The sequence below is a fragment of the Mizuhopecten yessoensis genome, unplaced genomic scaffold, assembly GCF_002113885.1.
Source record: "Mizuhopecten yessoensis strain PY_sf001 unplaced genomic scaffold, ASM211388v2 scaffold11087, whole genome shotgun sequence".
NCBI classification, from domain to species: Eukaryota; Metazoa; Mollusca; class Bivalvia; order Pectinida; family Pectinidae; genus Mizuhopecten; species Mizuhopecten yessoensis.
Genome location: NW_018408873.1, coordinates 80,222 through 97,753, shown reverse-complemented (window position 1 = coordinate 97,753; position 17,532 = coordinate 80,222). Strand labels below are relative to the sequence as shown.

Sequence of the window (17,532 nt, the reverse complement as noted above, 5' to 3'; positions counted from 1 at the left end):
TATAGCACTAAAGTTATATACATTACTGACAGCGTTTTCGTTGTTTATGGTGCTGGAAATACATTTAGGTCTGTTGTTTATAGCACTAAAGCTATATACATTACTGACAGTTTTTTGGGTTGTTTATGGTGCTGGATCAATACAAGATTGTGGTGGTAGCAGATCCACATTTCATGTCGATGGCAAATGTAGCCAAGACAGTTCCATTTCATAATGTTTACACAAATATAACATGTATAAACACTACACCAGCCATCTATATGAAACCTATGTAAACCAGAGTATGGCAGAAGTTCAGATTTAAACCTGTGCCTCATGATGGCGCTACATTGTATATAGAATTGATCAGTTTGTGACGTTCTATCGTTCGCCTAATGTAATGCTCTACCAAACAAAGGGCCCTGGTTTGACGAATGTGTCTAGATACACTTGTGAAGTACCTCTAGGGAGAATACCAAATCCATTTCTAACTATAGTTATCGGGTTCGGAGGGGCCTTATTTTGTGTAAACCTAACGTTTAACACATATTTCGATATTTAAAAACAAAAAAACCCAGAGAAATTTGTTATATACATTCGAAACGTTTCCACTTTGTATAAAAACACAATACCAGTCCTCTTAAAAGCGTTTAAACTACAATAAAGGATGACGTCACACAAACACACAAGTGACTGAACCTTTAAAATTTGATAATAGATAGAGAAAACTTAAAAATTACACTGCACCCTACAGCTGTTCCGTCCCTTCTAAACCTCTGTGTTTTAATTACACTGNCACCATACAGCTGTTTGTCCGTTCTAAATCTATGTGTTTTAATTACACTACACCATACAGCTGTTCCGTCCCTTCTAAACCTCTGTGTTTTAATTACACTGCACCATACAGCTGTGTCGTCCCTTCTAAACCTCTGTGTTTTAATTACACTGCACCATACAGCTGTTTTGTCCTTTCTAAACCTCTGTGTTTTAATATAATTTATGGCTAAAATCTGTGTAAAGTAATGTTAATATATGTGTTTTTTAAGCACAAAACAGAATCACATTATTTATATAATAGCTTAAAACACTATAAATCCCTAAAAATTGAGGTGTCCTAGTATGTTATTTATGCAATACATAATAGCAAACCTAACGTAAAATATTCACTACAATGATCAATTTTATTTTTTCAACAGAATCAAAATGGAGGAAAAACAAACCATCAACTTCAATGACTCAGATAAATTAACCAAACAAAGAGGAACTTAATGGAAAATAAGGATCGTGTTTGATTTGTTATTTACATCAAATGGGATCCATCAACATGGAGGAACGGGAATTTTTCGCCCGGTCAAAATTTCGCCCTTCTCCTGTAACACCTAACTTCACCCAGTGTTAAATTCGCCTTTCACATTTAATTACTTTGTAAATTGTGTTGTTGACTAATGTTCGCTGTAATGAATTCTAGAGGGCGAAAAAGGCGAAAATTAAACTACAGCGAATATTATCGGTATACAGAAACACAAAGACTGGGCAAATATACCTTGCCCATTAGAGACGCAGTTTTAAGTATATAACCCTAGTGACCATATTTGTATCAAATAGGGTCAATATATAGACCTTTGTAGGATTATTTCGTCATCACATTTGTAAGCAAAGTTTTATGATCTTGATAAAAAAAAAAAACTCAAAAATATAATCTACTCGTCAAGTATGGCATGGTTGTTCGCCGTGGGCGATGGATAAACAAAAACAGATATTATGATCTCGGAACTAGTGCAGACGACATTAAAAATGTTGTAAAATAACGCGACATTGATATAAAGAGAAGCTTATATTTCCGCCTCACTGCAATTTGGCTGATAAGAGGTTTAAGTTTTGATGAAGCATTTTTTGTTATCTTGAAATTTTGAAGGAAAACCAAACGAGCTCTTAGTACAAAATGTGTGTATTTATGTCGAAATGATTAGACAAGTTGGCATGTGTATGATATCAATTACGAGGTTAGTTTGTGGGGTTTAAATGATATCACATTTCTTCATTACTCAGCGTTAGCGCTGACTTAACGCAAATGTGATCAAATGAGTTTCAGTGAAAGGCTTGAAGAAAACATATACACATCATTTTGTTAAGTAATGTCTGTAAGATAAGTAAAAGCATAATTGATGAAAATTGTTTTTAAACACTCAACTGTCCATGCATTGTCTGACAGATAAATAAGAAATGTTCTTACATTTTTTTAAAAACACCATACACATCTATATTTGACAGTAACACCAAGCATGAACAGGACTTAAAGTGTCACCGTAGTCAGGAAAATGGCAAAACACTTAAAAGGTCATTTTAATGATAAACTGGTAAAGGTTTGCAAGAGGCGGAAGCACGTGCATAAGAGGCATTCCAAGTTCAGACATACTTAACTGATGGAGAAACCTTGGCTTATATATGAAGGAAATGCGGTGCCAAGAAAAATCGTCATCTCAAATTGGTCTGGACAAACACTAAAAGGGCGGAAACATTTTACTGGTGTATTTATCTTTTCTTACAAAATACGCAAATGTTGCTCTTATAAAACTTCGATTTATCAGTCTGTGGAAGTTTAACCCATACGTGATACCGTCGACACAGACCAACCAATGGTGTTTAAAGTATAGATTGTTTGAAAATATCCAGTTTTATTTGGGTATTAAAGCATAGAGGTTCTTATATAAAATACAACCGTATCATCTGCCATGATTCTGTGTTCCAATCATACACCTCAGCATTCCATTAAATATGGTATATAGAGTCTACAGTCAAGGCTAACCTCTAATAGTCTCCTTCAAACCACAAAATAGCCTTGTTTGCTAGTGTTTTACTGGTATTCTCCTTAATTGTAACGGATATGGAACAGAATGTTCATTTCTCGTTAATTCTTTATTTTCTACAACTGACATTTTGTTAGAGTCTACATTTTTTATATATTTTTTTAACAACGTAAATTGTTTAATGGTTAGTAATTTTGGAATAAACTCGTTTTATATATGTTTTGCAAAAATGTTACTTGCAATAAAACCAAATCTACAATAACTCCAGATATTTAATTTTATGTTTTTTAAAACTAAACAAAATTCAACGCTATCAAATTTCAGCTAGCACAATCCGTCGTTATCATAACATTGTCTAGCTATTACTTTAGGGCACTGATTTTCAATTGGTTTTCATTTTTATATTTTTACCAAGCGAAAAATAAAATAAAGTACACATTTAGTGATTTTGCAAGTGTCTAAACTTCATCTCATAACACTTAGAAATATTCGCTGGTTCCCGTTGAAGTAATAATACATCTCAGGTTTAGGAAATATGGAACATTTTACAATATGGCGATGCACAGGTAACCAGGTGTTAAAATCAGATACAGGCGTGAAGTGTGAAAGATGACATGCAATGGTATTAAATCTAATTTTCTTTAATGCTATTTCAAGAAACGGCAGCATCAGAATAACGTTATGTAGGGATGTTTCATTAAACGCCGTTGTGTACAATGACATCACAGTCATCCTTATATATTGACGAATAATAGTATGTAATTTCCCCTACACTGAGTGGAGATCAAACAGGATTTCTTTCAGGCCGTTATATAGGGGAAAATACTAGATTAGTTTATGACATTATGCAATATGCAGAAGAAAGATATATTCCAGGTATGTTATTAATGGTAGATTTTGAGAAAGCATTCGACTCAGTCTCATGGGAATTTGTTGATAAAGTTTTAAACTATTTTAATTTTGGTTCTGATACTAGATGCTGGGTAAAACTACTACACACCAAGGTAAGTTCAACTATAAACCAAGGTGGTAATCTTTCATCATTCCTAAACATAAAAAGAGGCTGTCGCCAAGGTGATCCAATCGCCCCCTACATTTTTATTTTGTGTGTTAAAATATTAGATATAAGACTTAGAAATAACAATAAGATTAAGGGTATAGAAGTAAATAAAAGTCCAATCCTTATTTCTCAGTATGCTGATGATACTTCTCTCATTTTAGATGGTTCAGAAAGGTCTTTAAAAGAATCGATAGCAGAATTGAATACTTTCGCTAAAATATCTGGTTTGAAGTTAAATACAGACAAAACCCAGGTGGTTTGGATAGGGAGCAAAATACAAAGTGAAGATAGATGCATTTTTACCTGTTCTAAAATTGCAGTGGGGAAGGACAAAATGCATGCTTCTGGGAATATAATTTAGTGTCAATCTTAACCAAAAATTAAATTTTGATAAAAAGCTAAATAAACTTAAAGATCACTTACTCATAAAGGTAGAATTCATCTGATAAAATCTTTAATGATATCACAATTTAACCATTTATTTATTGCATTGCCAAATCCTGATGATCTTTTTTTGAATCAATTAAATAATATTCTCTTTAACTTTTTATGGAACAGTAAAACTGATAAAATAAGGAGAGATGTGATATTTCAAGATTATTTTGAAGGGGGTCTTAAAATGGTTAATATAAGGTCATTCATAGATTCCTTAAAATTAGGGTGGATACGGAGATTATATCAGAAGTCGGGCAAGTGGCAAGTTATCTTAGAAACACATATTGACTTACATATGCTATCACATTGTGGAAGTGATTACATTTCAATATGTCTTAATAAGTGCACAAATTATTTTTGGAAAGATGTCTTTAAAGCATGGAGAAGGTTTAATGAAAAGGAGCGGGTGAAACAAATTAATGAAAGTTGTATCTGGAAAATGCCATTATGGTACAATAGAACTTTTACTATTGGGGAAAATCAATATTTTTCAAGACATGGTATAATAAAGGAGTGACTATAATTTATGAATTAATAAAAGACATTGAGACTTGCACTTTTTACACATTTCAAGAATTTGCTCACATGTATCAGGTAAATACAAAATTTCTCCAATATCATGGTGTATTAACTACAATAAGGAAATCTTTAGCTAAAATTGATTGTAAAAAGGATGCTATTGTATACCGTATCATACCATGTAATGTTAATTTTTTCTTAAAAAGAGTAAAAGGGATAAAAGATTTTTATAATCTTATGGTAAAAAAACATACTATTGCTACTGGGAGGAGAAAATGGGAAGAAAAATTAGATTTGAATAATTTTAATTGGAATGATATATATAAGACCCCTTTTAGAATAACAAAAAATTCAAGACTACAATGGTTTCAGTATAGAATTGTTCATCATATTTTGACAACAAATTCAGCCATGTTTTAAGTAGGATAAGTGACAAGTCCACTCTGTACACTTTGTAATTTAGAACAAGAAACAATCATTCATATTTTGTGGGAATGTAGAGAAGTACAGACATTTTTACAAAGTTTTGAAATATTGTTAGATGCACTTTTTATCCCATTTTTATTTAATAAAATCAGTTTTCTTTGTGGATTATTGGTACCAAATGAGAATATGACCTATAATAGAATTGACAATGAAATTTTAATTATTATTAAGATTTATATTTATAAGACAAGATGTCGACATCAAACGTTGAGCCTAAATGCCTTAATTAACACGATTAAAGAACATTATACTTTTCAAAAATATATTGTAAACAGTCAAGGTGATTCTGCACAGGATAGGTTTGAGAAAGAATGGAGAAAATGGATAAAAATATTAGACTATGCAGAAGTGTAATTTTAATAATACCAAGGTAAAAACAGCTTTTAATATTTTTCATATTCTGCGTCTCTCCTCGATTCCTAGATAATTTGTCTTAATTAACTTATTTAAATCTTTTTTTTTATTTTACTGGCCCAGATATCTCTCTCTCTCTTTCTCGATATACTATGTGAAGTATGTTGTTTTAGGCAGAGCATGGGTATGATAGATTATCTATCATGATGATGTTGATGATGTTTGTAACAATGCACAGATGATGATGATGATGATGATAATTTATGTTTGACATTGTACAATTTATACATAGAGGAGGAGGATGAATAAGATGCTCATCACGTATAGATTATGATGATGATGGTGACAGTGATGATGATGATGAGGATGATGATGATGATGATGATGATGATGATGAGGATGATGATGATTGTTCATAAGATGATGCTAAAGTTGATTGTCAATGTGTATGTACGATTATGATGATGATGATTATTGTCAATGTGTATGGACGACGACGACAACGATGATGATGATGATGATGATGATGATGATGATGATGATGATGATGATGATGATGATGATGACGTGTATAAATGACTATGATTGAGAAACGCATGCTTCTGTATACAAGTGAGAGTTTGTGTGTAATGTCTGTTTGATGTAGATGTAACAAAAAACTTGAAAAAAAAACAATATAAAAAAAAAAAAATCCCCTACACTTCACATGAAGGAATAAGAAAACAATATAGGCTATATCAAACGTGCCTCTATCACGAAAATGGAACTCCTTTAAATAGGAACGTGTCATCACGTTATACAACGGTACCTAACCGCAATATGACTGCCTCATAAATTTTGGCACATATGTAAACAAAAACAGGATGGTAGTAATTATTATTAAGACATGCTGATTTTGTAAGCATTGAATCAGCTTAAAAAATTATAAATATGATCAAAACAAGAAAAACTTCATTCGAAGGTAACTACTGAAAAGATGATAAAATATTTTATTCCACCACACTTGCACAAAAATGTGGCACAAACGAACATTTTCACTTGGCCTTTACTACCCACTGCAACATACTGTACGCCTAATTGGACTACGTACCATAACACACATACTGTACGCCTAATTGGACTACGTGCCATAGCACACATACTGTACGCCTAATTGGACTACGTGCCATAACACACATACTGTACGCCTAATTGGATTACGTGCTATAACACACATACTGTACGCCTAATTGGAGTACGTGCCATAACACACATACTGCACATGCATTGCAGGAAAAGCACGTCTATCGTATCGATATTAAACATCTGACTACTTATAAACGAGGGTTTCGCTAAGCTTAGCTAGCTTCACGAGTCTAATCAGGATTTCTTTTTAAATGATATACTTTTGAATAAACACGTAATTTCTTCTCTGTTTTCTTTCTTTTGTTTTTCGTTAGAGAATCAGCTTGAACGCAAGCACGACTTCTGAATTAGAATTTTTATCAACCTCAAAGAGAAATGGAAATGTTCAGGTATCTTCAAGTGAACTCAGTATTCTTTAACCGTGGCACAAATATTTCTGGCCTGCTATAATACTGTTTCACCTAAATTTTCCTACAAAGACACTCATAAGTCATCCTTGCAAGTTCGGGGATAGAATCCCTCTGCAGAATCTCAGGCATCCATATGTGTGTTCTGCTAAGTGTAAGAAACCAAAATTGTTCTGCTGCCCTCATTGCAACATTTGAGAACTTTATATTTTCTCTCTGCTTCCTTACAACTTATTTTGTTCCCTAGTGCCTTGCTTGGAAATACCTTACTTTTGGCCTAAGTGTTGAACGTTCGCCCAAGTGGGGTAGGCCAAAGGTTCTGTCAACAGGTCAGGAGATACCAAAGTCCTTGGTAGCTGTAAATCCCTGCTTAGCGTTCAGTATGTAGGGTAATCGCAACAACTGGCTCACCTTGTGTAAAAATAATAGGACCGGACTGCTACGCTGGCATAGTATTTCAGTGAGGTAGCACTCTGAGGTTGCCATCATATCATCGCTATCAAGAGGAGGTATATACACCAAAACACAGCCTCCAGCACACGTGAACACATGCACAAAGGCAATACACACTTTGTTCTTTCGTATAACTCTTGGCCATAGTGAATGGGCATTTAACTCAAAGTTATACAATCGAACTCTTCTTTGTCGGAGGAAATGCAGAGTGCTGCGACTGTCTACAACTGTTTTGACTTATCATTAAGCTAACTACACTTTTTAAAATGAGATTTGGCATACACACATGTACTGTAGATTTTTTTACCACGTGAACACATTGTTTATTTGTACTTTAAGGTTCCAATATTTTTCTGACAGACGGTTATGGTGCACTTAAACAAATATTGTCAACGTTCATGCGTGTAAAATCCTACAATAACAAATGTATGTTTAATGAAATGAATATACCGGTATTCACACAATGTATAAGAATAGTTACCAACAATATTAAGCAAAAATTTAAACGTCATTTAGAGCTGAATAATTGAGTGCAATTGAAGCAGTCTGTCGGAAATGTTAAAATTGCATAAATAGTTGCATTCTGAAAATAAAATGTGTACGTTTTACTATATGGCTGCACTACTACGTGATATACGCCAAACTCATAATGATGCATTTAAACATTAAGTCTGCCTCATGTAACCATGACCGACAGTCTGACGTAATGTTAACATAACCATATATGGAGCTTCTATATATCATCTTGAGAAGCAGTAGGAACAAAATCTTATCTGATTCTTTTTATTTTACAACTTTGATTCATTAAATGGCACTTACGGGACTTTCTTCTCATAAATGTCAAAAAGTTTCGTTACTATAAAAAGTTAAGAGACTTCTAATTTGAACTCTGACCTACAAAAAAGCGTTAATGATATTTGTTTGTGTAACCTTTATCCATAGTATGATGTCACATTAATTTTTGAAAATTGTTTTTCCTGCCTGACCTACATTACAAAGTGACTATATTGTTACCTCGCTCCCGTAGTTGCTACTGTTCACAGTTCCCTTTGATACACAAGTGTAATTGTCATAAGAGTGCCACGTACAACACAAACTATACAAGTCAGGGTCATCTCATCGTATAATGCTTAAAAGAATATCTGTAGAATTACTATGGCACTAGTTTGTAGTGAACTTTCGATCATTTTTAACTTTTTGTTTATTTTTGTATGGCTCATATGGATGTCTTCCTGACATACATAAACTTACTGATCACTGACATTTTATGTTAAAACACTATCGTACCCATTTGTCCCAGAATGGAAAGCTTTCCTGTTGTTATGCATGGTTAATCCATGTATTATTGATACGTAGAAGCTAGGTTGTCTGGTGTCCCTGCTGTGTGGTGGTCCCTATGGAACAACACATGTAGCTGTAGTGGAAACAGACGGTGTCCTAGTCGTGTCTAACTGACTCACATAGCTATCGGAACACAAGGGGCTTTAGATTATTTTATCATCATTCACTAGATAGTCAGCTAGTGTATGCTCCCTCGGTAATTATTCAATTTCTAAATAAGTTTGGACTGCAGTTTGTATTAACTTGTTTCAACAATCAACTGTTATGTTTTGAGGTTTTGCAATGAGAGACAAGGCAGATTGACAGGTAATTTGTATGTTCATCAAAAATACCTCTGTGTAATATATACGATAGCGCACACGTTTAGGATAATGCCATTGTATATCAAACAGAAAGTTTATGACATACAAGGTTTATATTCGCGATACTTCATCAACTTAAGTAAGATTGCTATATTTCTTTTCTCCTGATAGATTGTTGCTATTTTTTACTTTCTTCATTACCTGACAAAAAACCTAAGTACGTTTTAAAAACATTACATCTATATAAGGAACTTTGATATTGGTTATAGTCTCGGGTTAAGTCACAAACATTATATATAAACTACACGCGGCTAAAATAGAAGTTGTGTCTCGGATTGTCTCGTATTGTTTCGTACAAAAATAAGCCCTTTGTCAGCGCTTGTTGTTAATAGCTTTTCTTTCTTGGCAATCATTATACATTTTTAGTTTTAAAATGTTATTTAAACGAATTATTGGCTAAACTTGTAGGCTATTCCTCTGGAGATTTAAGAGATTGCTAAGATGTGTAAGACGAACTACAACTATATAAGTCGGAAAGACCTACCCGAACTAAATGACCTTTCAGGATAACTTTCATTTAAGTGTTATCCTGGTTGAAATTCTTTTACATCCTTAGGGTATATGTGCAATGACCTTATCTTCGTGCAATAGTTGTAGTTTCAATTTAAAAGAATCGTATTGTTAAACAGTTGAATAGAATATCATTCTTAAAGCCTATATAAATTTCTCTCTGTGGTATGATATATTTCATATCTGGTAAAAGAAACATAAAATCCCCGTAACACAAGAAAAGCGAAGTCTTTCTCATATGTTCATGTTTCAAATGTCATATCGGTTTTTTGTGGTTGAAAAGCTCGAAATGGTATAAAATAAGTGTTAATTTTGCACATATAGAGCTACCGAACAAGTGTAGAATTAGTTACAGAGTTTCCAACATTATTGATTTTAAGTTCATCCCCATATATTCTTCACTCAAGAACTGATAAAACAATCAAATATTACCTACTAAAGCGGTTCTCGGGATTGACGTATTTCGCTCAAACAAAATTTCCTTGAAATACGTGAAAGAAAACCTTTCTAAAATATCTAACAACTGAAACTGACCAATCATTTGCTCAGGTTTTTTTTTTTTTTCTTTTTTCATGTCTTTAATTTAATTTCAGTTCCAAAAGCACAGTGCAAATCTTGCTTGTGTTGGCTGAAAGTATACTGTCACTTGTCACATCTTCATGTAATATTCCCAAAACATTTCTCTGTATTTTCAGTACAATTGCACATAAAGCATACACTTCTATATATAATATATATCATTAATCCTGCAGCATTTTATATTATATTTCTATCTATCTTTCTCATATTTTAACTTTGAAAGCAACATTCACGTTCAAAATTAACAGTGTAGCAGTTTTAATCAAAACCATTTTTTTAGAGATTCATTCATAGAAACATTAGTTATAGAAAAGCTGCATAAAATTATGTCAAAAAACCTTGAAATACAAAAGCAATGAAACAGCAGCCGTAAGCACGCTTACAAAAGCTGACCTAGATTTTTTAGATTTATTTTCAACATTTTCTACTTTAACAATTTCACCAAACTAATGATTTCCATGGGATGTATATTTTCCCCGTTCATTAAAATTCATACCTTTCTGTCAAGAACTCATTTAAATTTCTAAATACCCATCTATGTTTTAATTGGCCGATATATATTTTAAAACATTTTTTATATGAATTGACAGGCTCATGAATAAGTCTTTAAAAGACAATCGCTAAAAATTCTAACTTTTACACAGGTTTGAATTCAAAACGTTGGCCATTATTTCTTCCCTTGAACATTTTCGCTGCCACGTTGGTTAGCACGGATACTTCGCATCTAGAAAACCCCGAAAATAACGCTGTCGTGTTGATACACTATTCACTAACTATAAGTGCTATACAGTATATTAGCTACCTATATCATGCTGACGTCAGACATAAGGATACAATGTACAACTCCACTAAAACACTAATTACTAATCACAACACTCAACGGCGGCTTGTTTGTCAATTTCAAACTAATTTACGACCAACTTTTAAATAATTAATTCTAATTATCACCAAACTGCTATAATCATTTCCAGCCATCAGGTACGGTGAATGTTATCAACGGTAACATGATCTATTGTTAATGATAGCACTAGTCAAGGATATTATACTTACCAAATAAAAAAAACTAATGTCAAGGTTATTTGTAAATTACCAGCCTTATTTTCATTTCTAAAAACCATGTCAATAGGTTGGATACAGATTCATAATGCACAACCAGTGAAATGTTGAAAAATGATGATTATCATATAAAAAACGAACCTGCAAAGCTGAAGTAGTGCTGTTAATGGAACAAAAACAACACAGATGGTATTTAAAGTATCTAACAATATGCTTTTAACTTGTTATCTGAGAGATAAACATATAACTGTACAGAAAACGTAATCTCATAAGAGGAAGAGGAATGATAACAAACGGTTGATTATTTGAGTTTATGGTGTTTCACGACAAATCCTGTTAATTTGATTATTGTAACCAGTTGAAATTTAATGATAACGAAAATGGTTCGTATTTCGCGAAATTTTTTGTTCTCGTTATTTTGCAACCTTATCGCAAATTTAAAGATCCTGCAAAAAATCTATTCGGGGTAAATTTAAAGAAAACGTAATTAAAAATATTTTGTATGCCGTGACAAAAAAATGATTTTAGCACAATCACAAAAGAAATATAATTGTGTAAGCAAAATAGTTTCCAGTAGTATTCTTGTATCGATTTTGAATAAATTAATCCCTCGAACACGTGAATGTGTCATACGTTTTGTACGATACCTTCGAATTCAGGTGTAAAGGTCAAATAGAAGGATGTGGTCACGTTGTTTAGTATTTATATCAACAATAGCCTATGGCGGGCAACGATATATAAACACAGTCGGTTCGGATACAAGTAGCATTCACGCTTCAGAACATTGTGTTTATAATTTCGGTGAATCAATTTCTTTTCACCAATATAATTTATTTAATACACAATATAATAAGAAAATGAAAATGGACAGTTATTTTGTATTGAGGCTTCATGCATGTTCAGTTCAAATCTTACATTGCGTGTTTTGTTAATATATGTACGATACAACACGCATAGCTGATAATCATTTTATGTTATCTTTTTATTCTTTTCATTTTCTTTCTATTTTCCTATAAAAACCAGGAGAACTGGGTCCCATGATTATCTTATTCAATTATGACAAAGATTTAAAGAGCCGAGCCCTGGGTGAGGATTATATAGCCACTGCCAGACGTGTGTTTAACACGCCAACTAGCCATACGTCAAACGTACAACAGGAAAAACAGTATTATTTCTTTGTGGTGACATGATTATATTTTCAAACTGACAGCAGCAGGATCTGTACAATTTTGCCCTTTCTGTTTCAACTCATTCAAAGTTTTAAGATCATGTTTTTCTACATGCCTGAAAACAACGTGTTCATTCTATAATTATAAGCATTTGGGTTTTTTTAAAAAAAAAAAAAATAATAATAAAAAAGCTTTTATGAAATTATAAATCTCTCAATTTTGTTTTTTGTCTAAAAGATATTTTTGGACACATGTAGTTCATATGGATTATTTTCGTTGACATAATTCAAAACATAACATAGATGGAGTTTCATTTTCTCATCCTTTTGATAAGATTACACTATGGAAAGAATAAAAGACAAATATGGTGCCTTGGGCATCATACAACATACAATGTTAAACGGAACACGCTGCGAATGTTCTATAGGTATAACGTTATCGATACAATTGACAATATGTAATCATCGAATTATTCATGGAAATACAAAAACACACTAGAAGGATTCTCCACAGCAGAAATTACTATTTTACGAGTTTTACAATAATTCCTAAACAGTAATGATAAGCGTGCTTTATGGATAAATGCTTTCCATTGACGTAAATCACGGAGTCGTCAGTACATCCTTGATTTGATGTCCAGTAACATGGGAAAGCTATTTTAAAGCCAAAAATATATAAGGACAAAACAAATTGTTATAAAAAGAATCATTGTTATGCTTATATTCTTACTTGTACTGTGTGCATTGATGTTTCAGGTATATGCAATTTACATTATGATATTGTAAGCGACCTTAACCTTAATGGTAGGATTACCAGTGATAGATTTTAAAAAGAAAAATATATCAAAAATTTAAAACTAACCTGATAAGGTCTAGGAAAGTGTCGGCAGTGTTCAGTTTTTCTGTTTTTCCATATCGCTGAATTTTTGACCGGTCAGCATTCCGGCCAGGCTGAATGATGACGGCCATAGTTATTCCCAGAATGACCGCCAAAAGCGTAGTTGTCGCAAAGTACGCCATTGTTCTCAAACCCATCTTGCCACAAGTCTTGGCGTCCAGGCCGGCGATACCTGCTATCAAACTGGACACTATCAGTGGTAGAATCAACATTTTCAACATTCGCATCAACATTTCTCCCGGAAAAGACAGGTACATAATTTCTCTTTTTGTCATTTTCGTTCCAGAACGTACCGCAAACCCAATAGCGACTCCCATCACAACAGATCCCAACAATAGAATCAAAATTAGGTTTTCTTTCACGTTTTTGCCACATGTTTGTTTAAATCTTTGGAGTTTGGTCCGATGGGGTCCCGTGCCTTCCTCTGGGACAGGGATGACAATGTGCGTGTTTAGCTTTTGTTGATCTGGGTTGGGCTCCATCATAGTAGCTGCAGAGTTTGTTTAGAAAATCACGTATTTCCAGCGTAGATATATATTTGATTCTCCTCACACCAATCCAATCTGCATCCCAGAACTATAAAAAACACACAAAAAAAGTATTCAAAAATCACAAATCACTGTGCATTTTCATTAAGAAATATCCACAATAGTAAATTGGGTTATAAACAACTTTTCACTGATCACGAACCAAAAAGCCACATTCCAACTGAACTGCGGTTCGGACGCGTTTCAGCACAACTCGAAGATAATTCTGTTTGAAATCTGAAACGGTTTGAAAAAAATCAAGCAATATGTATGGTATCACGTGATGTTGTAATATCAATAAAAAGTATTGGATGGCGGAAACAGAGCTCCGGCAACGATATACATTAGATTTCCACCTGAGGGAGCCGTCCCATTCTCCCGATGTCAGTCCGTTCTTTCCTATTACACAAATTTCATAAAAACTTAATCAACAAACATGAACTTCACATTCCACTAATCATAAGCGGATGTTTAATATCCCAGGGATGTGACTACACTTTATGAAGTAGGATTACAAAACAATAACGAAGCGATCACCTTCATGTATTAATGAAACACGACCTATGGATGGCAGGTAAGATTACTGGAAGGTAATGCTACCGCTGACATAGGGTCTGGAGCGGAGTGCTGCTATGGACTGTTTCTATACGCTCGACTGAGAGCGGGAAGGATCGCAGTGAAATGCTCGCTCCGTATACCACTGCCGTCACTCATACTACAGACTACTCGCCACTCACAGCACACACTACTACACAACGGGAGATGGAAAGGTGAAATGTACATGATACAGTATGGCTACTGGGATGATAGACGATCTAAACCCAGTCCATGGGGACTTACAGGGTCACCGTGGAACAAGGTTGTATTGTAACTAACTTTGTCGCCATACTTAAAGCGGTATGGTTCAGTGCCATGACATTTTAGTTGAACAACTAAGTGACTTATAGGGGAATAGTTTGTTAGTTTGTAACACAATTGACGAAGTGACTGATTGGATTAAAAGAAACACAGTATATTTTGTCTTGTTGTAACTTGATTCACGAGGTATTAGAAGAGCTACTGAGAAATAGATAGAGATCTACGTATGCCGTGACATTTTGTTTTGTTGTAACACGAGTGATGATACATAAAAATACACAAATGACAAATAATTACACTTGTTATATTTTGTAATACAATTACCAATGTAAACAATGTTCACGACAAAGTATTTAGATGTGAAAATATACGGAAACATTTGAAGCATTGTTAATAAAAGCATTATAATTTAATTGGATAATCATTATATTTTTTTGCAATAAAACTAGTTGGAGACCTTTTCTTTAGATATGTTGCAGCTTGTTCCTTTGAAACACAAACGTTGTCACTAAGTTGAACGGGATTGCGATACTAGATGGAGACTTACAGGTAAGGACCTGTCACACTTAGCCGATTTGGGTTGCCGGAGCTATACCGGAGCACACTGTTGACGATTCTCGGGGATCGGTACTGATTACGGCAGTGCAACTTATTACATCGCTAAGAACGGTAGTACATCGTCAGGACATCGTCAGAACATCGGCGAAAATGTTAGCAACGGCAGGCGACAGTAGAAATTTTTGAACATGCTCAAACATTTCCGCCGTTGCGCTGCCGGAGCGAGCAAGGTTCAACGGCAGTATTCCGGTAGGGCTTTGTTAATGTCGGTATAGCACTGGAAGCGCCCCGTGATGGATTGGCGGGTCTCCGTTGGCCTCAATGTGTACCGTTCTGGTACCGATGTGATACCTTAGTACTACCGAATACCACCGAAGTGGTACTGATGCACCTCCGATGTACTAACGTAAGAAAAATTGTATTCGGAAGCACATCGGCTCTTACATCGGAAGGACAACGGTACAACAATGGGAACGCCGGTACTACATCGGTATTGCTACGGTCAATTTGATAAAAAAAAAAAATCAAGTGCTTTCTCGCCGAAGCTCTTCCGATTTACTCGCCGTTGTTGATTATCTGCTCCGGTTTGGTCCCGGCGAGGTATATTGGTAGTTTGTTACAGGCAAGACAAGGGAGGTGATACCTCCTCGCGAACGCTGTAACCTAATAAAAGTACGTTTAGAAAGGAGTCACTAGAGTTGGTGAGAAATATCAAATTATGCTATAAAACCTAACACTAACAAAGTAAGATGCATAACATGTCTTTGAATGGGCTAATGGTCCATTGTCCATAAACAAAATGCGACCCGGTAAATCGATATTTCAGTGAGATGACACTATAAGGTGGGCCTTGAGTTTACCCATCACTTGTGGATAACGCCTCCATATTACCGGAGCGGATGCGATTACGTAATCACACACACACACACACACACAAACCACAAACACACACACACACACACACACACACACACACACAAAACACACACAAATTAATTAAAACATAGTGGTAAACATATATAGGTAATATTGTAAACAAATAATTAGTTATGAAGTTAGTAATATGGTCTTCACCACACTTAGCTATATAGTGAGTAAAATGCTGATTACCATATAAAACTATATAGTTAGTAAATATTGTCACCACATTTAGCTTTACAGTTAATAAGAGAGTAGCTTAGACAGGAAGCGAAGATTGAGATCAAGCCCTGTGAGATACTGGCCTGTCATAGGATCCCATCCAAGAATTCCAGGAAGACTAAACCAGTGCTTGTTAAGTTCGCTCGCAACGACATAAAGCATCATGTGATGAGGACTCGCAAGGACAAAAACTGTAGATTGACCCTCACATTACGCGAGGACGTAACAAAACTCAACATTGAGCTTATACAGAAACTATACCAGGACGCGCGTATCGAGTCGGTCTGGTACTTTAACTCGCGAGTGTACGGCAAAACATTAAATGGTGACAGAAAGATGTTTGACATTTATGACAACTTGGATGACAAGCTGACCAAGGTAAAACCAAAATCAAAATAGATAGTTCCCACAACAACGAGAGTGATTGTGACATTGTATTCCTTTATATGCATATACGTATAATATGATTTATTCCTTCTTAGTTTTTGAGAGTGTATTGTCTACCATCCTTTATTGTCAAATATGCCAATTAGCTGAAGCAGAATATGATCGATGTACCATATATAAACATATATATATATAACATAAACCATCCTCCCCCCCTCCCCCCTCTTTAGTATATATACATGGTCGAAACACAACACTCGACCAGTTGGATGTTTTTTATACTTCAGTATCACTATCTGTATGCAAATATGCCAGTTAGATGAACATGTGTTAGCATGACGTACTAGTACATATATTTATAACATATACACCTATCATTCCCCCTTCCCTAGTATATACGTGGTCGAAACATAACACTCGACCAGTTTTATGTTTCTTTATTCCAATAACACAAATTCATATGTATAACATATATACCTACCATCAGCGCCCCCCCCCCCCCCCCCCCTCCGAATATAACTGT

At 34.4% G+C, this 17,532-nt stretch overlaps 1 protein-coding gene across 2 annotated transcripts in view; it reads right to left on the bottom strand.

Moving 5' to 3' along the window:
• Positions 1–14,761, bottom strand: part of LOC110465530 (excitatory amino acid transporter 1-like) — a 92,927-nt gene extending 78,166 nt beyond the window's left edge. Inside the window, exons 1-2 of one of the 2 annotated variants that reach the window (XM_021521424.1) lie at positions 14,604–14,761; positions 13,504–14,115 (exon numbers count right to left, since the gene is read on the bottom strand). In XM_021521424.1, the coding sequence (XP_021377099.1) occupies positions 13,504–14,024 (521 nt within the window). In that variant the 5' untranslated portion in view covers positions 14,025–14,115; positions 14,604–14,761. Of the gene's footprint in view, positions 1–13,503; positions 14,267–14,603 lie in introns of those variants that run through there. The other variant, XM_021521425.1, reaches the window with a different exon arrangement.
• Between the last annotated feature and the right edge of the window lie 2,771 nt (positions 14,762–17,532).